This window comes from Megachile rotundata, chromosome 3 (assembly GCF_050947335.1).
Source record: "Megachile rotundata isolate GNS110a chromosome 3, iyMegRotu1, whole genome shotgun sequence".
Classification (NCBI taxonomy): Eukaryota; Metazoa; Arthropoda; class Insecta; order Hymenoptera; family Megachilidae; genus Megachile; species Megachile rotundata.
The window spans coordinates 3,107,671-3,135,087 of NC_134985.1; the positions used below are offsets into that span (position 1 = coordinate 3,107,671).

General features: G+C 54.9%; 1 protein-coding gene across 1 annotated transcript; it reads right to left on the minus strand.

The window, feature by feature from the left end:
- Positions 1-989: 989 nt before the first annotated feature.
- LOC143264066 (uncharacterized) lies at positions 990-27,151 on the minus strand. The gene is made up of 3 exons (XM_076529510.1): positions 23,606-27,151; positions 12,515-15,264; positions 990-4,173 (listed from the first exon to the last, which is right to left on the minus strand). The coding sequence occupies exon 1, from the start codon at positions 26,926-26,928 to the stop codon at positions 25,921-25,923; it is 1,008 nt and encodes a 335-aa protein (XP_076385625.1). The 5' UTR covers positions 26,929-27,151; the 3' UTR covers positions 990-4,173; positions 12,515-15,264; positions 23,606-25,920.
- Between the last annotated feature and the right edge of the window lie 266 nt (positions 27,152-27,417).

A 27,417-nucleotide genomic window follows, 5' to 3' on the forward strand; every position in this document is an offset into this window, starting at 1 on the left:
GAATAACAATTTTTATATAAGAAGCTGTTAAATGATTATAATGTTTTTCTTTTTAACAGGCGTAGTAAAATATGGATTTTATTATTTTTTAAATTGAATAATAAACAAAAAAAATTATCTTAACTAATATTACTGGAACTAAGAAAGTTCCAGATAAAAAAGCAAACAAATGTAATTAATTACAGAATGCATATTGGTTATTCTAACTTATTGTTGCAATTACATATAAATAAAGTATACTCTGTTGTTTAATTGGAAATATATTGGTCACGAGTTACGACCATATACAGTAAATATTCGATATGTGCACCATTCTCGGGTCTGAACTGGTGCAGATATCGTACAGTTCCTACATTGATTGATGTTTTGCCGAACGTAGAAAAGGACAGCGAGCGAAGGATACCGAATGTAAACAAACGGAAACATAGTAAGGGATAATACTAATGCAAGAGTAAAAGTTCTTTATTTTCCATTTTTTCGTTATCCAACTTTTACTAATAGATTCTTCATATTTTTCTGATTAAAATAAGACTACACACTAAATAATTTAGACTATGTGTAGTACATGTTCGATATGTGCACCATTCTCGGGATCGAACTGGTGCAGATATCGTACAGTTCCTACATTGATTGATGTTTTGCCGAACGTCGAACTGGTGCAGATATCGTACAGTTCCTACATTTCGAGCTGTTATGCGTCTCGCCTAACAATTAGTCATTCTTATCCTATCCTATCCTATCCTATCCTATCCTATCACAGCCTGTGACGGATCGGTGGGGGGAAAGCCCGAAGGGGGTTCCCTGGAGTGGGGGCAGTTAGGGAAAACGGCCCTCCACGCACCGATGCTCACACCCACGGACGATTTCTTTAATGGGGCGCCAGTGCTAATGCACTCGTCCGGAGTAATCGCCCTTCCGGCTGCTCTGTCGGGAGCGGGAATCAGAGGGGGTCAGAAGAAAAAAATTAGTAAATGACCCGCGAGTTCGTATCCAATAGAAAGTGCTTTTATTCGGGCCTCCAAGTAGGCCACGTAAGCAAAACAGAAAAAATGAATTCGCGTGGGCCCCACGCGTTACAAGCAACGGTCGAGGAAAAGGGGTCGACTCGCCAGTTGCGAGGGAGGCTTTCGCGGCGCGGGGGCTCACGGTACGCGCGAGTACAAAGATCGGAAAATACGAAGAGAACGCTGAGGTATTCGCCCGCGAAGGAACACGCCCTCTTAGGGGTCGTGGACAATAAGGGGACGTTGGTCCTAGATACCAAAATACAGCGTGCAAAAAAAACTAAATGAGAGGGGACGGTGTCGTATGAACCGTCCGCGGCCTCTAGGGTCCTCGTCACTGGGGCCAGGGGTCCTATCGCCCTCGCCCACGCGCAAATGAATAATGAAATCAAAGAGAAGGGTAAGGAGATGACTCCTACCTTTTTGCGCTGGTGGACTCCACAAAAAAACAAATTCCTCGGTGGGGCGGCGGCGACGAGTAATCCACAGGCACACAATACAAAATGACACACAGTATAAAAACGGAACGCACTACTATTAACAAAAAGAAAGAGACGGAACAAAACTGGGCGCAACGGAAGACTTTACGTCGCGGCGGCTCGCTGGCTTCTCCCGATCTTTCCCCCCCGGTTCACGGTCTTCCCCCACCCCGAGGATTTCGGCGTCGAGGATGGGCCATTCCACGGTGGGGTTTGGTGGCCAGGTCCTGGGGCCCTCTCGAGGTGGCAGTTGGGGGTGGCTTGTCCCCAGGCCTGGCGTTTCCCGGTGGTCGGCTGCCGGTCGCCCCCGCGGAGGATGACGGGGTGGCGCCGCGACCGGACAGCCGGTGCTCCTTCGGTGGACCCATCCCGCGCCTCCGTCGCTCAGGGAGAGGTTCCTCCGCGACCGGGGACGACGACGGCTCCTTCGGTGCTGGTTGGAGGCAGCCAAAAAAAAAAAAGGGGGGAAAAGGGTGGCGTCCGAAATAAATAGAAAAGAAAAAATAAAAAAAAACACACGAAAAAGAAAAGTAAAACACACACACACGCTCACTCATACTTGCCCCAGCGGCGAGGTGGTCCGCTTGGGCGGAGGAGTGGGGCTGGCAATTCGGGAGGATCATCGTAACGAGGCATAACCCAAAAAAAAAAAAGGGAGGCAATCAACCCAATGAAAATATGCCTCGTTACACACCCCCCCCCAAAAATTGTCCTACCCCCCTCCTCGCTTTCGCGCCCGCTCCTAGAGGCCGCGCAACGAGGCGAGCGAGCGGCCGGCTTGAAAAAAAAACTGCGGTCCTGTAACAGACTTTCATGCCATTAGGAAGGGGAATCAAAAGTAATTTTCCCCTATCACAGACAAGGAGGCAGAAAAAAAACAAAGAAGATGGAAAGATAAACTGGAGGACCACAAACAACAAAACAAAAAAAAACGCGAAGGGACAAAACGATGGGTCCCATCCAGGAAGGGGGACCCTTGCTTCCTCAGACCCAGCGCGCCTGACTCCGTTGTCGGCCGCGGGGAGAAAGCAGAACAAAAACCTCGCATACCGACGAGCGACGGGCCACGGAATAAGAACTGGCGCAAGAAGTCGTCGCGCCGTCTTAATCCGGGCGCGATAAGCCTTCCTCAATCAACCTAATTGGCTTAGCCAAATTAGATGAGAGGCCGGGCTTTTTTCATCGTCGTCGGCCTACATTCAGTATTCTCCAGACAATATTTACTCACACTCGCTGATCAGCTGTTTCGGAATGCGAGTCAATCAACGCTCAGGAAATCGGCGGAGACTCAGCATTAAAATCCGAAACCCCATCTTTCGCTCGACATCAGGGGTGGCGATGTCGCGCGATAGGGCGATCCGCGTAGCTGCCTTCTATCTCTACCGTTCTCTGAACAGAAAAAAAATCTGTCCCCCACAACGGAACGGGGAGAGAGGCGGTGAGTCGAACAAAACAAAACCAAAAAAAAAAAAACTTCAATGGAAGTAAAGAATCAGAAGGTGAGAATACTGTTGCGAGGTAACACACTCAACACAACACACCCCAAAAAGAAACATATAAACGAGAATAAAAATGTAACAAAATATCAAAAATTAAATTGCCGCCTAAGTGGCCGGCACACAGAGGAGAACAGAAAATGAAAAGAAAAAAAAACAAAATCTTGGGGGGATAAAGAAAACAAAAAGGAAACTCAAAAATAGAATTATCAAATAAAAAAAAGAAAAGGGGGGGAAGGAACTGAAAATAAAATAAGGCGGAAAAAGAAAAATAATAAAAGACGGCACAAACCCCTAAAATTCCACCACCACACATAAACATATATATTTTTTTTTCATTTTTTTAATTTTATAATTTTTTTTTTTTTTTTTTAAATTTTTTTTTTTCCTACGTACTAAACTAAATTACCCACCACCAAGACAAAGGACAAACAAACAAACCAAAGCGGTCACCCGCAGGCTTCCTACCGCCTTCGGTGTGGAGCCGCCTCTCTCTTTGCGGGACCTGCCCGCGCACAATGCGGGCAGGACCGCAGGGTCACCCCTGGCCGCCCACACCTAAAGCAGTAGGGGCCGGCGGGGGAATATGGGCACTGTAGCTGCTCGTGCCCCCTCCGCCGGCACCGAAAACATACTCCTGCGGGTGCCGGGCCCGCCACCGCCGGCAGTGCCGGTCCATGCGACGGCGCATTTCCCATTATTCCTGTCATCAGAGACAGGAACTGCGCCGTCGCGTCCAATATTCGGCCCGCGGGACCACTAGTCCCGGGGCCGACGACCGCGAGGCCGGCCGCGCTTGGCGCCTCTACCGCGAGGCGGGGGCGCTTCACCGGCCGGCGATCCACTACCCGGTGCACCGTGGGTCGCGGTCGAGGAGTGGGGGGGAGCGCCGCTCCCTTTTCGGGGGTGCTCAACCCCCGGGACCTTTTTCGCCTCCTGGGCGTGGAGGCGGGCGCTGCGGCGGGTTGCGGGGCCTTCCTGGATCGGCGCCTCCTCTTCCGCCCCTTCCGTCCCTCGCTGACCCCTGGGGTGGCGACGGCGGGCCGGACCTCTGATGCCCGGTTGTCCTCTGGGGCCCGCCGCGGCTCCAGGCACGCCCCCAGGGGCAGGGGGTCGAATTCCTGTTCGGGGCGGTGGGGCGCCGCTGCACTGCGGGATGTCGCCCGCCCTCCCCTCCTTCCTTGACGCAGCATCCTTAAACAAAACTTCGTTAGGAGGGGTCAGTGGTGGGCCGTCGTCGGGGTCATCACCGACAAACGGCTTCAAGTCGGAGACGTGAACCTTCGGAACCATACGGGTTCCGGTCGTCTCCAACTCGTACACGACGGGCGATAGGACCTTTTTTATTTGGAAGGGACCAATATAAGCGGCCGCCAGCTTCGCGGCCACATTTTCTGCGGCGGACGAGAGGACCCTATTCCGACGCCAAACTAAATCGCCTACCCGGTATTTAATGTCTCGATGACGCGCATTATAATACTTCGCTTGTCGCTTGTGAGCGCGTTCCAATTGTTCTCGCACTAAGTCGTGCAATAACAACAAGCGACGCGATCGCTGTGCCCAGGCTTGCGGGTCTCTGCGGGAGAGCAGGGGTTCTCCTTCCACGGCGCGTCGAATACTGCCGACGGATCGTGGGGCTCTTCCAAAGTTGAGCACCGCTGGAGACTCGCCAGCTGAGGAATGCACAGCAGTATTAACAGCGAATCGGAATTCGTGCAAGTGCACGTTCCATTCACGGTGGTCCTTTTCAATAAACGATGAAATCATCGTTTTTAGGACACGATTAACTCGTTCCACCGGATTCGCTTGCGCGTGATACGGGGGAATCGTGTAATGCGTGATTCCCCATTCTTCTAGAGCCGAATCAATTTCTTTATTGCAAAACTCGGTACCGTTGTCAGTGAGGAGTATTTCGGGGGCTCCCCAACGAAATAGCACGAGGGCTTCAAAAGCTGTTAAAATAGCCGACCCCGTAGCTTTTCGGAGCGCCTTACACTCCACCCACTTTGTAAAATTGTCCAAGAAGACTACAACGTACCGAGCTTGACCACGCCCGAGCGGAAAAGGGCCCATTACGTCGGCGGATACCACGGCCCATGGCCGTTCGGGGATTCGCCGGCCCATGTGTCCAGCGGGAGCAAGCTGCTCGACCTTGTGCTGTTGACACACGGGACATCGCTGCACAAAACGGCGGATGTCTCGGAACATCCCCGGCCAATAAAATTCCTGGCTCACCCTTTGGTATGTTTTATCAATACCGGGGTGACCAGCGGCCGGGGGATCATGGGCATTTCGAATGGCCTTTTCTCGAAGATCCTCGGGGAGAACCAACTTCCACGCATCGTCATCCTCTCCGATAATTTCTTGCGTGGGAGACGGACGGTGATAATACAGACGTCCGTCTTCAACTCGCCAATCGGGGTACGACGCGGGGTGCGATTCTACTTTTTTCAAGCGGTCAGCGTACCAATTACTCTCAATGTCCTTGAGAGCCGCTAAAAAGTCGTGAACAGGTGGGTCTTCAGTGACGACGTCGTTCGGGGGTACTATCGCACGTGAAAGTGCATCCGGGACGTGGTGGAGGGCTCCTTTACGATGCTCAATAGAAAAAGAGTATTGTTGCATATCAAGGGCCCATCTCGCCAATCGTCCCGTGGGATCTTTTAAATTATGCAGCCATTTGAGGCTGCTGTGATCCGTAATAACGGTAAAAGAGTACCCCTCGAGATACGGACGGAGTTTTTTAATGGCCCATAAAACTGCCAAACACTCTTTTTCGGTCACTGAATATTTTTGCTCGGCAGCGGTCAAAACTCTATTCACGTAAACAATGGGGTGTTCCTCCCCATTTTGTTTTTGTGTGAGGACCGCGCCGATTGCATAGTGACTCGCGTCAGTCTGAAGAACGAACGGTAACGAAAAATCAGGACGCGCTAAAACGGGGGTGGTGCTCAGGGCTTTTTTCAAATTTTGAAAAGCCGTTTCTTGAGCTTTACCCCAATGCCAGGGCTCGTCTTTCTTAAGCAACTGCACCAAGGGGACTTTGTCACGCGCATGGTTCGGCAAAAATCGTGCGTACCAACCAACCATGCCGAGGAAACTCCGCAGTTGCTTGACCGTCGTGGGCGCCGGATACGACAAAACCGGCGCGACCTTTTCGGGATCGGGTTCGAGGCCCTTTTGGCTTATCAAATACCCCAAATACCGGACCTCTTGGCGACAAAATTCGCTCTTTTCCCGATTGATTTCGAGCCCTGCTTCGTTTAATATTCCAATGACCTTTTCGATCCATTCAAGATGGTCATCGAAGGTCTCATTGACGATAACAATATCGTCAAGATACGCGAAGGCGTGAGGTTCAAGCTCAGGACCAATCAAGCGATCCATCAGCCTTTGAAAAGTGGCCGGGGCGTTGGTCAGCCCGTACGGCATACGCGTAAATTGGAATAACCCTTTCCCTGGGACTACGAACGCCGTAATTTCTCGACTGGACTCTTCCAGAGGAATTTGGAAGTACGCCTGACTCAAATCGATGGTCGAAATGTATTGTGCAGTGCGTAATTTGTCCAGGATCGCGTCCATATGCGGAAGAGGGTATGCGTCCTTCTTAGTGACATTGTTTACATCGCGATAGTCAATACAAAAGCGATATTTCCCGTTCGCTTTTGCGACTATCACGGGACAACTCGCCCAAGCGCTTGACGAGCGCTCAATAATTCCATCCGCGAGCATCTTGTCAACCTCCGCGTGCGCGACTTCGTAAATTTTCGGAGATACGCGTCGCGCGCGGTGTTTAATCGGTTCGTGTCCTTGCACGTCGATTTTATGCTGAACAAGAGTAGTCGCGGGAGGTTTTTCCGCAGGAGGGGGAATTATTCGATCCAACAGCTGATTTAAGCGCTCGCTTTGTTTCGGAGTAATCTCAACGATAGCGGCGCAATCGGCGTGGATAATTTCCCTCGAATCCTGCAAACCTGGAACAACAAAGGAATGAACGGGACCATTCCGCATTTTCCAAGTCGCGTTCGATGTGTCTAGGGAGATTTCAAAAGCCTCCAGAAAATCTATCCCCAGCACGCAATCGTAATCTAAATTGTTCGCGACTCGGATTGGTAATGCAATCTTTCGCCCGTCGATTTCGATCTCTATCACCGCTTCGCCTAAGATATGGTCCTGCACGCCATTGGCCATCCGCATTTCCCCTGAAAAAGTGGGATCTATACGCGACCCTAACCATGCAATCGCGTCTGGTCCCAAGTAGGAACGCGCGGCCCCGCTATCAATTAAAGCCCAGAGCGGATGTCCAGCGACCAGTAGGCGGACATAATAGCGGCGGTCAACATATCCCGGCGGAAAATCGCGGCGAAATTTAATCGATTCGCGAGCCATTCCGACCACCTGACTGTCCCCTGGTCCAACCGGCAAATTGGCCGTCCCATGGACAAAGTAGGGATCAGTGGAGGTGATTACGGCCCTGTTCTCCAAAAGTGGAGGCGCGGGTAATGTACTCGCGGAATCGGGACCTTCACCTCGCTTTCCCCTGGTCCAACCAGCCTTTTGGCCGTCACATAGACAAATTAGGGATCGGGAGGTGACCCCCTCCTCGGTCTCCCTAAGTGGAGGCGCGGGAGGAAGTTCCGTGGGATGAAGGCCCTCTTTTCCCGGTCCCCTGGTCCAACCGGCCCTCGGGCCGTCACATAGACAAAGTAGGGATCGGGGAGTGGCCTCTTCCCTCTCCTCCTCCAGTGGAGGAACGGAAAAAGGTCTCTTGAGGTCGAAATCGTCACCTCTTTGCCCCCTGGTACAACCGAGTAAACGTCCGTCACATGTACAAAGTAGGGGCTCGGAAGTGACCTCCTCCTTTGTCTCCTGGGGTGGAGGCGACGGAAGAGGTACCGCAGGATAAAAGTTATCCCCTCTCGGTCCCCTGGTCCAACCAGCCCTCGGGCCGTCACATAGACAAATTAGGGATCGAGAGGCGATCTCCTCCTTGGCCTCTTTAAGAGGAGGCGCCGGAAGAGGTTCCGCGTGATGAAGGCTATCCCCTCCTTGTCCCCTGGTCCAACCAGCCCTCGAGCCGTCACATAGACAAATTAGGGACATGGAGGTAACCTCCTCCTTAGTCTCTGTAAGTGGAGGTGCCGGAAGAGGTTCCGCGGAACAACAGTTATCACCTCCCTTTCCCCTGGTCCAACCAGCCCTCAGGCCGTCACATAGACAAATTAGGGATCGGGAGGTGGCCTCCTCCTTCCTTTCCAAAAGTGGAGTGGAGGGTGGCCCCACGGTTTTTGGCGAAAGAGACGGGAGGGTCAATTCAGGGAGAATTTTGAGGGTTTCCGGAAATTCCGCACAAATGTTCGGATCCGTTGGCCCTTCCTCCACCTGAATCGTGCCTATCTGTGAGGCCTCCACGTCTTCACGCGGGTGGTCGCAGGCCTCTAGCGACTTCCCCGCGGTGCATTTCCCGACCGCCTAGCGAGGCAATCGGGGCAGGTCAGTATCGTCACCCCTTCTCTATTGCATCCGTAGCATACCCGGATCCTACGGGGGAGGGGGCAGTCGGCAGCCCAATGTCCGGGCTGTCCGCAATTATAGCACTCCCCCCCCCTAGAGGCCAACGGGGTGGATGCTGCGAGCGGGGGTGCCGTAGCAGCCGGCATCGCGGGGCTCCTCCGCTCTACTTGCGACCTTGAAGGTCGCGGCGGGGTGCGCGTCCGCGGTGGCTGGCGCGGAACACTCGCCTTCGGTGCCGCCGCCGGAGTTCTCGCGGTCGCGGGGGTCGAGGCGTGCGGTCCTTCCGCTTCGACCTCGACCACGGGCCTTGAAGAGCCCGTTTTCTTGTCCCGCGATCTCGCGGATTCTCCTTGCTTCCAAGCATCGGCGGGCGGCTCGTAGTCATACGGCGAGTCCGTCGCGGCTAAACTACTAAAAGCTCCTCGCGGGGGTGGCCGATACGCGGTTTCCGCCAACGCGAGGTCTGCTGCGCTAGGGGGTGGGCGATGCCCGGCTCTTTCTCTAGCCGCACCTTCCTCCACCTCCCTACCCAATTCGCGCAGCTCCTTAAACGTACTAAATTCCGAACGTCGGAATCTTCGGCGGTAATATGGCAATAAGTTGTCATATGCCGTATTCAACCGCTCTACGTACAAAGGAGGGGGATTCATGTGCGAGAAGATCAGCTCTAAACTATCTAGAAACATGCTGATCGTTTCTCGCTCTCCCTGCGTGCGATTCTTGGCATCATTCTTGAGCTGTTGTTGGAAGTCGCGCGCGCCGAAGCGTTCCCGGAAAGCTCGGGCAAATTCGCTCCAGCTCCGACACGACACTCCACAGATACGATGCCAGTTCGCAGCCGCTCCTTGCAAAACAGCAGGCAGCGCGGCCAGCATGTCCGGTACAGGCATCTTCGAGCTGTCCAGACATCGTTCGAGGCGGTCCAGAAAAGTTTCTGCCCCCTCCTCGAACTCGCTGGAGTACGAGATGCGCCATTTCGTCAGCACATCGATCGCCTGATCTCCCCGGAAATGACCGACAGGAGATTGTCGTCGATGCACCGTGGCGTCTCTCTCGTATTCCGTGTCCACTTCCCGGTGTCGCAGCACACGGCGGGAGCGGGGGGAGCCTGGCTCGCCCGAAAATGGACGAGCTTCTTCCTCTCCTCTCCTTGTCGCCAGTGTGCGGTCACGGGGCGCCTCCACCGACGCCCTCGGGGCAAGGTCACGGTCCTCCGCGCGGCGATACGTGTCCGAACGGTAGTCCACGCGCTCTAAGTAACCGTCCCCGGATGGGGAGGGAGCACGGGGATAACTCCGGGACGCCAGGTTGTCCACGGAGTCGCGAGTCTCTCTCCTCCTCTCGCGCCGTTCGTCACGCTGCAAAACAGTGTCGTAATCGCGCTCGACACCTCCGCGCTCTAAGTAACCAGCCCCGGATGGGGAGGGAACGCGGGGGTGGCCCCGGGACGCCAGGTTGTCCACGGGGTCGCGAAAACGTAAGCGATCACGAGGAGAAAGGTCACGAGTTCGTTCCCTTCTCTCGCGTCGTTCTTCTCTGGGCAAAACAGAAACGTACTCGCGTTCTACACCTCCGCGCTCTGAAGGACCAACCCCGGATGGGGAGGGAACGCGGGGGTGGCCCCGGGACGCCAGGTTGTCCACGGGGTCGCGAGAACGGGGGCGATCACGAGGGGAGAGATCACGAGTTCGTTCCCTCCACTCGTGACGCTCCTTACTGGTCATGACTGAAACGCGTTCGCGCTCGACACCTTCGCGTTCTGTGTAACCTACCCCGGGTGGGGAGGGAACGCGAGGGTGGCTCCGGGACGCCAGGTTGTCCACGGAGTCGCGAACACGTAGACGATCGCGTTCCTCATCTATCCTTTCGCGTCGTCCTTCGCGTCGTTCTTCGCGTTGCGGTTCACGACGGCTAACGCGAGATTCGGTGACAGCGGGTAGGGGAACTTCTCCGTCGCTCCCGCTGCTGTCATACCGAATCTGTTGGCGGGAGAGTAGGGGGTCTGGTTGACGATGTTCGTACCGACCCGTCGCTCGCTCTCTTACCGGCCGCGACGCGGCAGAAATCCCCTCCCTTTCGGAACGCGTAGCTCGGTGATCGCTACCGATCGGTTCGAATTGGGGAAGGGGAGCCGAAGAACCTCGCGTCTCCAGCGGTGGGGAAGCGTGACGCGCTTCGCGATCACCCCTTTGTCCGGTAAATCCGGACTCCGCGAGACGCGACTCCCTAACTAGCGGCGTGCTTGCGGTTGCTAGGGGGCGGTGGGGAGTAGTATCCGCCGGCTGGGACGTTTCCACCCCTTCAGAGTGAAGACTAAGGGGGTCCCGATAACGACCGACGGACTGACCAGTGGGCAGCCACTGGCGGTCCTCCACCCATCCGCGCGGTAATTCGGGGGTGTTGGGATCTTCCGGTTGGTCTAGCGCGGGCGCGTTTTCTTCCGCTGGCCGCTCCGTAACCGGACGCGAAGGTTCGGTCACGGTCAAGGTCGGGGCGGCGGCGGCGGGAATCAAATCAAAACTAGCGCGCGCTCCGAGTGGGTACCCGGACCCGCGAAGGGGGGAGAGACGGAGGATGGACTCGTATCGGGCGAACAAGTCCCTTCCTCGGCTGCCGGCCACCAGGGTCTCAAGTGAGGCGTTGGTCTGCGCGCCGGCCACCTCGTCTACTGCAGGGTCCCACCCGGCCGCGTTGGGTCCGAATTCGAGGCGGAAATGGTAACGCCTGAATCGGTCAGCCAACGCGGTCCACGTACCGACGGTACTGAATCCCAACATCTCCATCAGCATAATTACATCTACGGCATTGTGTCGGTCCACTAATGAGGAGCACATCTCCCGCAGCTCAGCTCTCTGTTCGCGAAGGGCGAAACGGCGAGCGCGGTCAGTCTCAGTGGTCTCGGAGCCGGACATAATGAAGAATTTTTTCTAACTATAACCCGGAGTTAAGCTGACGATGAAGAAGCGATAATATACGCTCCAGAAAAAAAAACAACAACCGACAGCTCAAACCATCACGGGTGCCGACTCTTAACACAAACAAAGGCTCGGTATAATCGGCCTTGTTTGCCGTTAGAAATCAAGGAAAGTAACAAACAACAAGAATCCGTTACAGAGTTTCGCTCTAGAGACAATCGCGGCAATAATATCGGATACCCACCTGTACACACGGGGTACAGGTAGATGTCAACGAAGCAAAAACGATCGCCTATTGCTAGATACGAAAACAAAGACTCGTCGTTGAAATCAACGGTACGAGTAACGGAAATTTCAAACCAACTAGAACAAAGAAAATCTTTAAGGGTGGATACTCGCGTCCCTGTGGTCAACTTTACTCTGGCCCCACGTTGGGCGCCAAATTTGTGACGGATCGGTGGGGGGAAAGCCCGAAGGGGGTTCCCTGGAGTGGGGGCAGTTAGGGAAAACGGCCCTCCACGCACCGATGCTCACACCCACGGACGATTTCTTTAATGGGGCGCCAGTGCTAATGCACTCGTCCGGAGTAATCGCCCTTCCGGCTGCTCTGTCGGGAGCGGGAATCAGAGGGGGTCAGAAGAAAAAAATTAGTAAATGACCCGCGAGTTCGTATCCAATAGAAAGTGCTTTTATTCGGGCCTCCAAGTAGGCCACGTAAGCAAAACAGAAAAAATGAATTCGCGTGGGCCCCACGCGTTACAAGCAACGGTCGAGGAAAAGGGGTCGACTCGCCAGTTGCGAGGGAGGCTTTCGCGGCGCGGGGGCTCACGGTACGCGCGAGTACAAAGATCGGAAAATACGAAGAGAACGCTGAGGTATTCGCCCGCGAAGGAACACGCCCTCTTAGGGGTCGTGGACAATAAGGGGACGTTGGTCCTAGATACCAAAATACAGCGTGCAAAAAAAACTAAATGAGAGGGGACGGTGTCGTATGAACCGTCCGCGGCCTCTAGGGTCCTCGTCACTGGGGCCAGGGGTCCTATCGCCCTCGCCCACGCGCAAATGAATAATGAAATCAAAGAGAAGGGTAAGGAGATGACTCCTACCTTTTTGCGCTGGTGGACTCCACAAAAAAACAAATTCCTCGGTGGGGCGGCGGCGACGAGTAATCCACAGGCACACAATACAAAATGACACACAGTATAAAAACGGAACGCACTACTATTAACAAAAAGAAAGAGACGGAACAAAACTGGGCGCAACGGAAGACTTTACGTCGCGGCGGCTCGCTGGCTTCTCCCGATCTTTCCCCCCCGGTTCACGGTCTTCCCCCACCCCGAGGATTTCGGCGTCGAGGATGGGCCATTCCACGGTGGGGTTTGGTGGCCAGGTCCTGGGGCGCTCTCGAGGTGGCAGTTGGGGGTGGCTTGTCCCCAGGCCTGGCGTTTCCCGGTGGTCGGCTGCCGGTCGCCCCCGCGGAGGATGACGGGGTGGCGCCGCGACCGGACAGCCGGTGCTCCTTCGGTGGACCCATCCCGCGCCTCCGTCGCTCAGGGAGAGGTTCCTCCGCGACCGGGGACGACGACGGCTCCTTCGGTGCTGGTTGGAGGCAGCCAAAAAAAAAAAGGGGGGGAAAAGGGTGGCGTCCGAAATAAATAGAAAAGAAAAAATAAAAAAAAACACACGAAAAAGAAAAGAAAAACACACACACACGCTCACTCATACTTGCCCCAGCGGCGAGGTGGTCCGCTTGGGCGGAGGAGTGGGGCTGGCAATTCGGGAGGATCATCGTAACGAGGCATAACCCAAAAAAAAAAAAGGGAGGCAATCAACCCAATGAAAATATGCCTCGTTACACACCCCCCCCCAAAAATTGTCCTACCCCCCTCCTCGCTTTCGCGCCCGCTCCTAGAGGCCGCGCAACGAGGCGAGCGAGCGGCCGGCTTGAAAAAAAAACTGCGGTCCTGTAACAGACTTTCATGCCATTAGGAAGGGGAATCAAAAGTAATTTTCCCCTATCACAGACAAGGAGGCAGAAAAAAAACAAAGAAGATGGAAAGATAAACTGGAGGACCACAAACAACAAAACAAAAAAAAACGCGAAGGGACAAAACGATGGGTCCCATCCAGGAAGGGGGACCCTTGCTTCCTCAGACCCAGCGCGCCTGACTCCGTTGTCGGCCGCGGGGAGAAAGCAGAACAAAAACCTCGCATACCGACGAGCGACGGGCCACGGAATAAGAACTGGCGCAAGAAGTCGTCGCGCCGTCTTAATCCGGGCGCGATAAGCCTTCCTCAATCAACCTAATTGGCTTAGCCAAATTAGATGAGAGGCCGGGCTTTTTTCATCGTCGTCGGCCTACATTCAGTATTCTCCAGACAATATTTACTCACACTCGCTGATCAGCTGTTTCGGAATGCGAGTCAATCAACGCTCAGGAAATCGGCGGAGACTCAGCATTAAAATCCGAAACCCCATCTTTCGCTCGACATCAGGGGTGGCGATGTCGCGCGATAGGGCGATCCGCGTAGCTGCCTTCTATCTCTACCGTTCTCTGAACAGAAAAAAAATCTGTCCCCCACAACGGAACGGGGAGAGAGGCGGTGAGTCGAACAAAACAAAACCAAAAAAAAAAAAACTTCAATGGAAGTAAAGAATCAGAAGGTGAGAATACTGTTGCGAGGTAACACACTCAACACAACACACCCCAAAAAGAAACATATAAACGAGAATAAAAATGTAACAAAATATCAAAAATTAAATTGCCGCCTAAGTGGCCGGCACACAGAGGAGAACAGAAAATGAAAAGAAAAAAAAACAAAATCTTGGGGGGATAAAGAAAACAAAAAGGAAACTCAAAAATAGAATTATCAAATAAAAAAAAGAAAAGGGGGGGAAGGAACTGAAAATAAAATAAGGCGGAAAAAGAAAAATAATAAAAGACGGCACAAACCCCTAAAATTCCACCACCACACATAAACATATATATTTTTTTTTCATTTTTTTAATTTTATAATTTTTTTTTTTTTTTTTTTAAATTTTTTTTTTCCTACGTACTAAACTAAATTACCCACCACCAAGACAAAGGACAAACAAACAAACCAAAGCGGTCACCCGCAGGCTTCCTACCGCCTTCGGTGTGGAGCCGCCTCTCTCTTTGCGGGACCTGCCCGCGCACAATGCGGGCAGGACCGCAGGGTCACCCCTGGCCGCCCACACCTAAAGCAGTAGGGGCCGGCGGGGGAATATGGGCACTGTAGCTGCTCGTGCCCCCTCCGCCGGCACCGAAAACATACTCCTGCGGGTGCCGGGCCCGCCACCGCCGGCAGTGCCGGTCCATGCGACGGCGCATTTCCCATTATTCCTGTCATCAGAGACAGGAACTGCGCCGTCGCGTCCAATATTCGGCCCGCGGGACCACTAGTCCCGGGGCCGACGACCGCGAGGCCGGCCGCGCTTGGCGCCTCTACCGCGAGGCGGGGGCGCTTCACCGGCCGGCGATCCACTACCCGGTGCACCGTGGGTCGCGGTCGAGGAGTGGGGGGGAGCGCCGCTCCCTTTTCGGGGGTGCTCAACCCCCGGGACCTTTTTCGCCTCCTGGGCGTGGAGGCGGGCGCTGCGGCGGGTTGCGGGGCCTTCCTGGATCGGCGCCTCCTCTTCCGCCCCTTCCGTCCCTCGCTGACCCCTGGGGTGGCGACGGCGGGCCGGACCTCTGATGCCCGGTTGTCCTCTGGGGCCCGCCGCGGCTCCAGGCACGCCCCCAGGGGCAGGGGGTCGAATTCCTGTTCGGGGCGGTGGGGCGCCGCTGCACTGCGGGATGTCGCCCGCCCTCCCCTCCTTCCTTGACGCAGCATCCTTAAACAAAACTTCGTTAGGAGGGGTCAGTGGTGGGCCGTCGTCGGGGTCATCACCGACAAACGGCTTCAAGTCGGAGACGTGAACCTTCGGAACCATACGGGTTCCGGTCGTCTCCAACTCGTACACGACGGGCGATAGGACCTTTTTTATTTGGAAGGGACCAATATAAGCGGCCGCCAGCTTCGCGGCCACATTTTCTGCGGCGGACGAGAGGACCCTATTCCGACGCCAAACTAAATCGCCTACCCGGTATTTAATGTCTCGATGACGCGCATTATAATACTTCGCTTGTCGCTTGTGAGCGCGTTCCAATTGTTCTCGCACTAAGTCGTGCAATAACAACAAGCGACGCGATCGCTGTGCCCAGGCTTGCGGGTCTCTGCGGGAGAGCAGGGGTTCTCCTTCCACGGCGCGTCGAATACTGCCGACGGATCGTGGGGCTCTTCCAAAGTTGAGCACCGCTGGAGACTCGCCAGCTGAGGAATGCACAGCAGTATTAACAGCGAATCGGAATTCGTGCAAGTGCACGTTCCATTCACGGTGGTCCTTTTCAATAAACGATGAAATCATCGTTTTTAGGACACGATTAACTCGTTCCACCGGATTCGCTTGCGCGTGATACGGGGGAATCGTGTAATGCGTGATTCCCCATTCTTCTAGAGCCGAATCAATTTCTTTATTGCAAAACTCGGTACCGTTGTCAGTGAGGAGTATTTCGGGGGCTCCCCAACGAAATAGCACGAGGTCTTCAAAAGCTGTTAAAATAGCCGACCCCGTAGCTTTTCGGAGCGCCTTACACTCCACCCACTTTGTAAAATTGTCCAAGAAGACTACAACGTACCGAGCTTGACCACGCCCGAGCGGAAAAGGGCCCATTACGTCGGCGGATACCACGGCCCATGGCCGTTCGGGGATTCGCCGGCCCATGTGTCCAGCGGGAGCAAGCTGCTCGACCTTGTGCTGTTGACACACGGGACATCGCTGCACAAAACGGCGGATGTCTCGGAACATCCCCGGCCAATAAAATTCCTGGCTCACCCTTTGGTATGTTTTATCAATACCGGGGTGACCAGCGGCCGGGGGATCATGGGCATTTCGAATGGCCTTTTCTCGAAGATCCTCGGGGAGAACCAACTTCCACGCATCGTCATCCTCTCCGATAATTTCTTGCGTGGGAGACGGACGGTGATAATACAGACGTCCGTCTTCAACTCGCCAATCGGGGTACGACGCGGGGTGCGATTCTACTTTTTTCAAGCGGTCAGCGTACCAATTACTCTCAATGTCCTTGAGAGCCGCTAAAAAGTCGTGAACAGGTGGGTCTTCAGTGACGACGTCGTTCGGGGGTACTATCGCACGTGAAAGTGCATCCGGGACGTGGTGGAGGGCTCCTTTACGATGCTCAATAGAAAAAGAGTATTGTTGCATATCAAGGGCCCATCTCGCCAATCGTCCCGTGGGATCTTTTAAATTATGCAGCCATTTGAGGCTGCTGTGATCCGTAATAACGGTAAAAGAGTACCCCTCGAGATACGGACGGAGTTTTTTAATGGCCCATAAAACTGCCAAACACTCTTTTTCGGTCACTGAATATTTTTGCTCGGCAGCGGTCAAAACTCTATTCACGTAAACAATGGGGTGTTCCTCCCCATTTTGTTTTTGTGTGAGGACCGCGCCGATTGCATAGTGACTCGCGTCAGTCTGAAGAACGAACGGTAACGAAAAATCAGGACGCGCTAAAACGGGGGTGGTGCTCAGGGCTTTTTTCAAATTTTGAAAAGCCGTTTCTTGAGCTTTACCCCAATGCCAGGGCTCGTCTTTCTTAAGCAACTGCACCAAGGGGACTTTGTCACGCGCATGGTTCGGCAAAAATCGTGCGTACCAACCAACCATGCCGAGGAAACTCCGCAGTTGCTTGACCGTCGTGGGCGCCGGATACGACAAAACCGGCGCGACCTTTTCGGGATCGGGTTCGAGGCCCTTTTGGCTTATCAAATACCCCAAATACCGGACCTCTTGGCGACAAAATTCGCTCTTTTCCCGATTGATTTCGAGCCCTGCTTCGTTTAATATTCCAATGACCTTTTCGATCCATTCAAGATGGTCATCGAAGGTCTCATTGACGATAACAATATCGTCAAGATACGCGAAGGCGTGAGGTTCAAGCTCAGGACCAATCAAGCGATCCATCAGCCTTTGAAAAGTGGCCGGGGCGTTGGTCAGCCCGTACGGCATACGCGTAAATTGGAATAACCCTTTCCCTGGGACTACGAACGCCGTAATTTCTCGACTGGACTCTTCCAGAGGAATTTGGAAGTACGCCTGACTCAAATCGATGGTCGAAATGTATTGTGCAGTGCGTAATTTGTCCAGGATCGCGTCCATATGCGGAAGAGGGTATGCGTCCTTCTTAGTGACATTGTTTACATCGCGATAGTCAATACAAAAGCGATATTTCCCGTTCGCTTTTGCGACTATCACGGGACAACTCGCCCAAGCGCTTGACGAGCGCTCAATAATTCCATCCGCGAGCATCTTGTCAACCTCCGCGTGCGCGACTTCGTAAATTTTCGGAGATACGCGTCGCGCGCGGTGTTTAATCGGTTCGTGTCCTTGCACGTCGATTTTATGCTGAACAAGAGTAGTCGCGGGAGGTTTTTCCGCAGGAGGGGGAATTATTCGATCCAACAGCTGATTTAAGCGCTCGCTTTGTTTCGGAGTAATCTCAACGATAGCGGCGCAATCGGCGTGGATAATTTCCCTCGAATCCTGCAAACCTGGAACAACAAAGGAATGAACGGGACCATTCCGCATTTTCCAAGTCGCGTTCGATGTGTCTAGGGAGATTTCAAAAGCCTCCAGAAAATCTATCCCCAGCACGCAATCGTAATCTAAATTGTTCGCGACTCGGATTGGTAATGCAATCTTTCGCCCGTCGATTTCGATCTCTATCACCGCTTCGCCTAAGATATGGTCCTGCACGCCATTGGCCATCCGCATTTCCCCTGAAAAAGTGGGATCTATACGCGACCCTAACCATGCAATCGCGTCTGGTCCCAAGTAGGAACGCGCGGCCCCGCTATCAATTAAAGCCCAGAGCGGATGTCCAGCGACCAGTAGGCGGACATAATAGCGGCGGTCAACATATCCCGGCGGAAAATCGCGGCGAAATTTAATCGATTCGCGAGCCATTCCGACCACCTGACTGTCCCCTGGTCCAACCGGCAAATTGGCCGTCCCATGGACAAAGTAGGGATCAGTGGAGGTGATTACGGCCCTGTTCTCCAAAAGTGGAGGCGCGGGTAATGTACTCGCGGAATCGGGACCTTCACCTCGCTTTCCCCTGGTCCAACCAGCCTTTTGGCCGTCACATAGACAAATTAGGGATCGGGAGGTGACCCCCTCCTCGGTCTCCCTAAGTGGAGGCGCGGGAGGAAGTTCCGTGGGATGAAGGCCCTCTTTTCCCGGTCCCCTGGTCCAACCGGCCCTCGGGCCGTCACATAGACAAAGTAGGGATCGGGGAGTGGCCTCTTCCCTCTCCTCCTCCAGTGGAGGAACGGAAAAAGGTCTCTTGAGGTCGAAATCGTCACCTCTTTGCCCCCTGGTACAACCGAGTAAACGTCCGTCACATGTACAAAGTAGGGGCTCGGAAGTGACCTCCTCCTTTGTCTCCTGGGGTGGAGGCGACGGAAGAGGTACCGCAGGATAAAAGTTATCCCCTCTCGGTCCCCTGGTCCAACCAGCCCTCGGGCCGTCACATAGACAAATTAGGGATCGAGAGGCGATCTCCTCCTTGGCCTCTTTAAGAGGAGGCGCCGGAAGAGGTTCCGCGTGATGAAGGCTATCCCCTCCTTGTCCCCTGGTCCAACCAGCCCTCGAGCCGTCACATAGACAAATTAGGGACATGGAGGTAACCTCCTCCTTAGTCTCTGTAAGTGGAGGTGCCGGAAGAGGTTCCGCGGAACAACAGTTATCACCTCCCTTTCCCCTGGTCCAACCAGCCCTCAGGCCGTCACATAGACAAATTAGGGATCGGGAGGTGGCCTCCTCCTTCCTTTCCAAAAGTGGAGTGGAGGGTGGCCCCACGGTTTTTGGCGAAAGAGACGGGAGGGTCAATTCAGGGAGAATTTTGAGGGTTTCCGGAAATTCCGCACAAATGTTCGGATCCGTTGGCCCTTCCTCCACCTGAATCGTGCCTATCTGTGAGGCCTCCACGTCTTCACGCGGGTGGTCGCAGGCCTCTAGCGACTTCCCCGCGGTGCATTTCCCGACCGCCTAGCGAGGCAATCGGGGCAGGTCAGTATCGTCACCCCTTCTCTATTGCATCCGTAGCATACCCGGATCCTACGGGGGAGGGGGCAGTCGGCAGCCCAATGTCCGGGCTGTCCGCAATTATAGCACTCCCCCCCCCTAGAGGCCAACGGGGTGGATGCTGCGAGCGGGGGTGCCGTAGCAGCCGGCATCGCGGGGCTCCTCCGCTCTACTTGCGACCTTGAAGGTCGCGGCGGGGTGCGCGTCCGCGGTGGCTGGCGCGGAACACTCGCCTTCGGTGCCGCCGCCGGAGTTCTCGCGGTCGCGGGGGTCGAGGCGTGCGGTCCTTCCGCTTCGACCTCGACCACGGGCCTTGAAGAGCCCGTTTTCTTGTCCCGCGATCTCGCGGATTCTCCTTGCTTCCAAGCATCGGCGGGCGGCTCGTAGTCATACGGCGAGTCCGTCGCGGCTAAACTACTAAAAGCTCCTCGCGGGGGTGGCCGATACGCGGTTTCCGCCAACGCGAGGTCTGCTGCGCTAGGGGGTGGGCGATGCCCGGCTCTTTCTCTAGCCGCACCTTCCTCCACCTCCCTACCCAATTCGCGCAGCTCCTTAAACGTACTAAATTCCGAACGTCGGAATCTTCGGCGGTAATATGGCAATAAGTTGTCATATGCCGTATTCAACCGCTCTACGTACAAAGGAGGGGGATTCATGTGCGAGAAGATCAGCTCTAAACTATCTAGAAACATGCTGATCGTTTCTCGCTCTCCCTGCGTGCGATTCTTGGCATCATTCTTGAGCTGTTGTTGGAAGTCGCGCGCGCCGAAGCGTTCCCGGAAAGCTCGGGCAAATTCGCTCCAGCTCCGACACGACACTCCACAGATACGATGCCAGTTCGCAGCCGCTCCTTGCAAAACAGCAGGCAGCGCGGCCAGCATGTCCGGTACAGGCATCTTCGAGCTGTCCAGACATCGTTCGAGGCGGTCCAGAAAAGTTTCTGCCCCCTCCTCGAACTCGCTGGAGTACGAGATGCGCCATTTCGTCAGCACATCGATCGCCTGATCTCCCCGGAAATGACCGACAGGAGATTGTCGTCGATGCACCGTGGCGTCTCTCTCGTATTCCGTGTCCACTTCCCGGTGTCGCAGCACACGGCGGGAGCGGGGGGAGCCTGGCTCGCCCGAAAATGGACGAGCTTCTTCCTCTCCTCTCCTTGTCGCCAGTGTGCGGTCACGGGGCGCCTCCACCGACGCCCTCGGGGCAAGGTCACGGTCCTCCGCGCGGCGATACGTGTCCGAACGGTAGTCCACGCGCTCTAAGTAACCGTCCCCGGATGGGGAGGGAGCACGGGGATAACTCCGGGACGCCAGGTTGTCCACGGAGTCGCGAGTCTCTCTCCTCCTCTCGCGCCGTTCGTCACGCTGCAAAACAGTGTCATAATCGCGCTCGACACCTCCGCGCTCTAAGTAACCAGCCCCGGATGGGGAGGGAACGCGGGGGTGGCCCCGGGACGCCAGGTTGTCCACGGGGTCGCGAAAACGTAAGCGATCACGAGGAGAAAGGTCACGAGTTCGTTCCCTTCTCTCGCGTCGTTCTTCTCTGGGCAAAACAGAAACGTACTCGCGTTCTACACCTCCGCGCTCTGAAGGACCAACCCCGGATGGGGAGGGAACGCGGGGGTGGCCCCGGGACGCCAGGTTGTCCACGGGGTCGCGAGAACGGGGGCGATCACGAGGGGAGAGATCACGAGTTCGTTCCCTCCACTCGTGACGCTCCTTACTGGTCATGACTGAAACGCGTTCGCGCTCGACACCTTCGCGTTCTGTGTAACCTACCCCGGGTGGGGAGGGAACGCGAGGGTGGCTCCGGGACGCCAGGTTGTCCACGGAGTCGCGAACACGTAGACGATCGCGTTCCTCATCTATCCTTTCGCGTCGTCCTTCGCGTCGTTCTTCGCGTTGCGGTTCACGACGGCTAACGCGAGATTCGGTGACAGCGGGTAGGGGAACTTCTCCGTCGCTCCCGCTGCTGTCATACCGAATCTGTTGGCGGGAGAGTAGGGGGTCTGGTTGACGATGTTCGTACCGACCCGTCGCTCGCTCTCTTACCGGCCGCGACGCGGCAGAAATCCCCTCCCTTTCGGAACGCGTAGCTCGGTGATCGCTACCGATCGGTTCGAATTGGGGAAGGGGAGCCGAAGAACCTCGCGTCTCCAGCGGTGGGGAAGCGTGACGCGCTTCGCGATCACCCCTTTGTCCGGTAAATCCGGACTCCGCGAGACGCGACTCCCTAACTAGCGGCGTGCTTGCGGTTGCTAGGGGGCGGTGGGGAGTAGTATCCGCCGGCTGGGACGTTTCCACCCCTTCAGAGTGAAGACTAAGGGGGTCCCGATAACGACCGACGGACTGACCAGTGGGCAGCCACTGGCGGTCCTCCACCCATCCGCGCGGTAATTCGGGGGTGTTGGGATCTTCCGGTTGGTCTAGCGCGGGCGCGTTTTCTTCCGCTGGCCGCTCCGTAACCGGACGCGAAGGTTCGGTCACGGTCAAGGTCGGGGCGGCGGCGGCGGGAATCAAATCAAAACTAGCGCGCGCTCCGAGTGGGTACCCGGACCCGCGAAGGGGGGAGAGACGGAGGATGGACTCGTATCGGGCGAACAAGTCCCTTCCTCGGCTGCCGGCCACCAGGGTCTCAAGTGAGGCGTTGGTCTGCGCGCCGGCCACCTCGTCTACTGCAGGGTCCCACCCGGCCGCGTTGGGTCCGAATTCGAGGCGGAAATGGTAACGCCTGAATCGGTCAGCCAACGCGGTCCACGTACCGACGGTACTGAATCCCAACATCTCCATCAGCATAATTACATCTACGGCATTGTGTCGGTCCACTAATGAGGAGCACATCTCCCGCAGCTCAGCTCTCTGTTCGCGAAGGGCGAAACGGCGAGCGCGGTCAGTCTCAGTGGTCTCGGAGCCGGACATAATGAAGAATTTTTTCTAACTATAACCCGGAGTTAAGCTGACGATGAAGAAGCGATAATATACGCTCCAGAAAAAAAAACAACAACCGACAGCTCAAACCATCACGGGTGCCGACTCTTAACACAAACAAAGGCTCGGTATAATCGGCCTTGTTTGCCGTTAGAAATCAAGGAAAGTAACAAACAACAAGAATCCGTTACAGAGTTTCGCTCTAGAGACAATCGCGGCAATAATATCGGATACCCACCTGTACACACGGGGTACAGGTAGATGTCAACGAAGCAAAAACGATCGCCTATTGCTAGATACGAAAACAAAGACTCGTCGTTGAAATCAACGGTACGAGTAACGGAAATTTCAAACCAACTAGAACAAAGAAAATCTTTAAGGGTGGATACTCGCGTCCCTGTGGTCAACTTTACTCTGGCCCCACGTTGGGCGCCAAATTTGTGACGGATCGGTGGGGGGAAAGCCCGAAGGGGGTTCCCTGGAGTGGGGGCAGTTAGGGAAAACGGCCCTCCACGCACCGATGCTCACACCCACGGACGATTTCTTTAATGGGGCGCCAGTGCTAATGCACTCGTCCGGAGTAATCGCCCTTCCGGCTGCTCTGTCGGGAGCGGGAATCAGAGGGGGTCAGAAGAAAAAAATTAGTAAATGACCCGCGAGTTCGTATCCAATAGAAAGTGCTTTTATTCGGGCCTCCAAGTAGGCCACGTAAGCAAAACAGAAAAAATGAATTCGCGTGGGCCCCACGCGTTACAAGCAACGGTCGAGGAAAAGGGGTCGACTCGCCAGTTGCGAGGGAGGCTTTCGCGGCGCGGGGGCTCACGGTACGCGCGAGTACAAAGATCGGAAAATACGAAGAGAACGCTGAGGTATTCGCCCGCGAAGGAACACGCCCTCTTAGGGGTCGTGGACAATAAGGGGACGTTGGTCCTAGATACCAAAATACAGCGTGCAAAAAAAACTAAATGAGAGGGGACGGTGTCGTATGAACCGTCCGCGGCCTCTAGGGTCCTCGTCACTGGGGCCAGGGGTCCTATCGCCCTCGCCCACGCGCAAATGAATAATGAAATCAAAGAGAAGGGTAAGGAGATGACTCCTACCTTTTTGCGCTGGTGGACTCCACAAAAAAACAAATTCCTCGGTGGGGCGGCGGCGACGAGTAATCCACAGGCACACAATACAAAATGACACACAGTATAAAAACGGAACGCACTACTATTAACAAAAAGAAAGAGACGGAACAAAACTGGGCGCAACGGAAGACTTTACGTCGCGGCGGCTCGCTGGCTTCTCCCGATCTTTCCCCCCCGGTTCACGGTCTTCCCCCACCCCGAGGATTTCGGCGTCGAGGATGGGCCATTCCACGGTGGGGTTTGGTGGCCAGGTCCTGGGGCGCTCTCGAGGTGGCAGTTGGGGGTGGCTTGTCCCCAGGCCTGGCGTTTCCCGGTGGTCGGCTGCCGGTCGCCCCCGCGGAGGATGACGGGGTGGCGCCGCGACCGGACAGCCGGTGCTCCTTCGGTGGACCCATCCCGCGCCTCCGTCGCTCAGGGAGAGGTTCCTCCGCGACCGGGGACGACGACGGCTCCTTCGGTGCTGGTTGGAGGCAGCCAAAAAAAAAAAGGGGGGGAAAAGGGTGGCGTCCGAAATAAATAGAAAAGAAAAAATAAAAAAAAACACACGAAAAAGAAAAGAAAAACACACACACACGCTCACTCATACTTGCCCCAGCGGCGAGGTGGTCCGCTTGGGCGGAGGAGTGGGGCTGGCAATTCGGGAGGATCATCGTAACGAGGCATAACCCAAAAAAAAAAAAGGGAGGCAATCAACCCAATGAAAATATGCCTCGTTACACACCCCCCCCCAAAAATTGTCCTACCCCCCTCCTCGCTTTCGCGCCCGCTCCTAGAGGCCGCGCAACGAGGCGAGCGAGCGGCCGGCTTGAAAAAAAAACTGCGGTCCTGTAACAGACTTTCATGCCATTAGGAAGGGGAATCAAAAGTAATTTTCCCCTATCACAGACAAGGAGGCAGAAAAAAAACAAAGAAGATGGAAAGATAAACTGGAGGACCACAAACAACAAAACAAAAAAAAACGCGAAGGGACAAAACGATGGGTCCCATCCAGGAAGGGGGACCCTTGCTTCCTCAGACCCAGCGCGCCTGACTCCGTTGTCGGCCGCGGGGAGAAAGCAGAACAAAAACCTCGCATACCGACGAGCGACGGGCCACGGAATAAGAACTGGCGCAAGAAGTCGTCGCGCCGTCTTAATCCGGGCGCGATAAGCCTTCCTCAATCAACCTAATTGGCTTAGCCAAATTAGATGAGAGGCCGGGCTTTTTTCATCGTCGTCGGCCTACATTCAGTATTCTCCAGACAATATTTACTCACACTCGCTGATCAGCTGTTTCGGAATGCGAGTCAATCAACGCTCAGGAAATCGGCGGAGACTCAGCATTAAAATCCGAAACCCCATCTTTCGCTCGACATCAGGGGTGGCGATGTCGCGCGATAGGGCGATCCGCGTAGCTGCCTTCTATCTCTACCGTTCTCTGAACAGAAAAAAAATCTGTCCCCCACAACGGAACGGGGAGAGAGGCGGTGAGTCGAACAAAACAAAACCAAAAAAAAAAAAACTTCAATGGAAGTAAAGAATCAGAAGGTGAGAATACTGTTGCGAGGTAACACACTCAACACAACACACCCCAAAAAGAAACATATAAACGAGAATAAAAATGTAACAAAATATCAAAAATTAAATTGCCGCCTAAGTGGCCGGCACACAGAGGAGAACAGAAAATGAAAAGAAAAAAAAACAAAATCTTGGGGGGATAAAGAAAACAAAAAGGAAACTCAAAAATAGAATTATCAAATAAAAAAAAGAAAAGGGGGGGAAGGAACTGAAAATAAAATAAGGCGGAAAAAGAAAAATAATAAAAGACGGCACAAACCCCTAAAATTCCACCACCACACATAAACATATATATTTTTTTTTCATTTTTTTAATTTTATAATTTTTTTTTTTTTTTTTTTAAATTTTTTTTTTCCTACGTACTAAACTAAATTACCCACCACCAAGACAAAGGACAAACAAACAAACCAAAGCGGTCACCCGCAGGCTTCCTACCGCCTTCGGTGTGGAGCCGCCTCTCTCTTTGCGGGACCTGCCCGCGCACAATGCGGGCAGGACCGCAGGGTCACCCCTGGCCGCCCACACCTAAAGCAGTAGGGGCCGGCGGGGGAATATGGGCACTGTAGCTGCTCGTGCCCCCTCCGCCGGCACCGAAAACATACTCCTGCGGGTGCCGGGCCCGCCACCGCCGGCAGTGCCGGTCCATGCGACGGCGCATTTCCCATTATTCCTGTCATCAGAGACAGGAACTGCGCCGTCGCGTCCAATATTCGGCCCGCGGGACCACTAGTCCCGGGGCCGACGACCGCGAGGCCGGCCGCGCTTGGCGCCTCTACCGCGAGGCGGGGGCGCTTCACCGGCCGGCGATCCACTACCCGGTGCACCGTGGGTCGCGGTCGAGGAGTGGGGGGGAGCGCCGCTCCCTTTTCGGGGGTGCTCAACCCCCGGGACCTTTTTCGCCTCCTGGGCGTGGAGGCGGGCGCTGCGGCGGGTTGCGGGGCCTTCCTGGATCGGCGCCTCCTCTTCCGCCCCTTCCGTCCCTCGCTGACCCCTGGGGTGGCGACGGCGGGCCGGACCTCTGATGCCCGGTTGTCCTCTGGGGCCCGCCGCGGCTCCAGGCACGCCCCCAGGGGCAGGGGGTCGAATTCCTGTTCGGGGCGGTGGGGCGCCGCTGCACTGCGGGATGTCGCCCGCCCTCCCCTCCTTCCTTGACGCAGCATCCTTAAACAAAACTTCGTTAGGAGGGGTCAGTGGTGGGCCGTCGTCGGGGTCATCACCGACAAACGGCTTCAAGTCGGAGACGTGAACCTTCGGAACCATACGGGTTCCGGTCGTCTCCAACTCGTACACGACGGGCGATAGGACCTTTTTTATTTGGAAGGGACCAATATAAGCGGCCGCCAGCTTCGCGGCCACATTTTCTGCGGCGGACGAGAGGACCCTATTCCGACGCCAAACTAAATCGCCTACCCGGTATTTAATGTCTCGATGACGCGCATTATAATACTTCGCTTGTCGCTTGTGAGCGCGTTCCAATTGTTCTCGCACTAAGTCGTGCAATAACAACAAGCGACGCGATCGCTGTGCCCAGGCTTGCGGGTCTCTGCGGGAGAGCAGGGGTTCTCCTTCCACGGCGCGTCGAATACTGCCGACGGATCGTGGGGCTCTTCCAAAGTTGAGCACCGCTGGAGACTCGCCAGCTGAGGAATGCACAGCAGTATTAACAGCGAATCGGAATTCGTGCAAGTGCACGTTCCATTCACGGTGGTCCTTTTCAATAAACGATGAAATCATCGTTTTTAGGACACGATTAACTCGTTCCACCGGATTCGCTTGCGCGTGATACGGGGGAATCGTGTAATGCGTGATTCCCCATTCTTCTAGAGCCGAATCAATTTCTTTATTGCAAAACTCGGTACCGTTGTCAGTGAGGAGTATTTCGGGGGCTCCCCAACGAAATAGCACGAGGTCTTCAAAAGCTGTTAAAATAGCCGACCCCGTAGCTTTTCGGAGCGCCTTACACTCCACCCACTTTGTAAAATTGTCCAAGAAGACTACAACGTACCGAGCTTGACCACGCCCGAGCGGAAAAGGGCCCATTACGTCGGCGGATACCACGGCCCATGGCCGTTCGGGGATTCGCCGGCCCATGTGTCCAGCGGGAGCAAGCTGCTCGACCTTGTGCTGTTGACACACGGGACATCGCTGCACAAAACGGCGGATGTCTCGGAACATCCCCGGCCAATAAAATTCCTGGCTCACCCTTTGGTATGTTTTATCAAT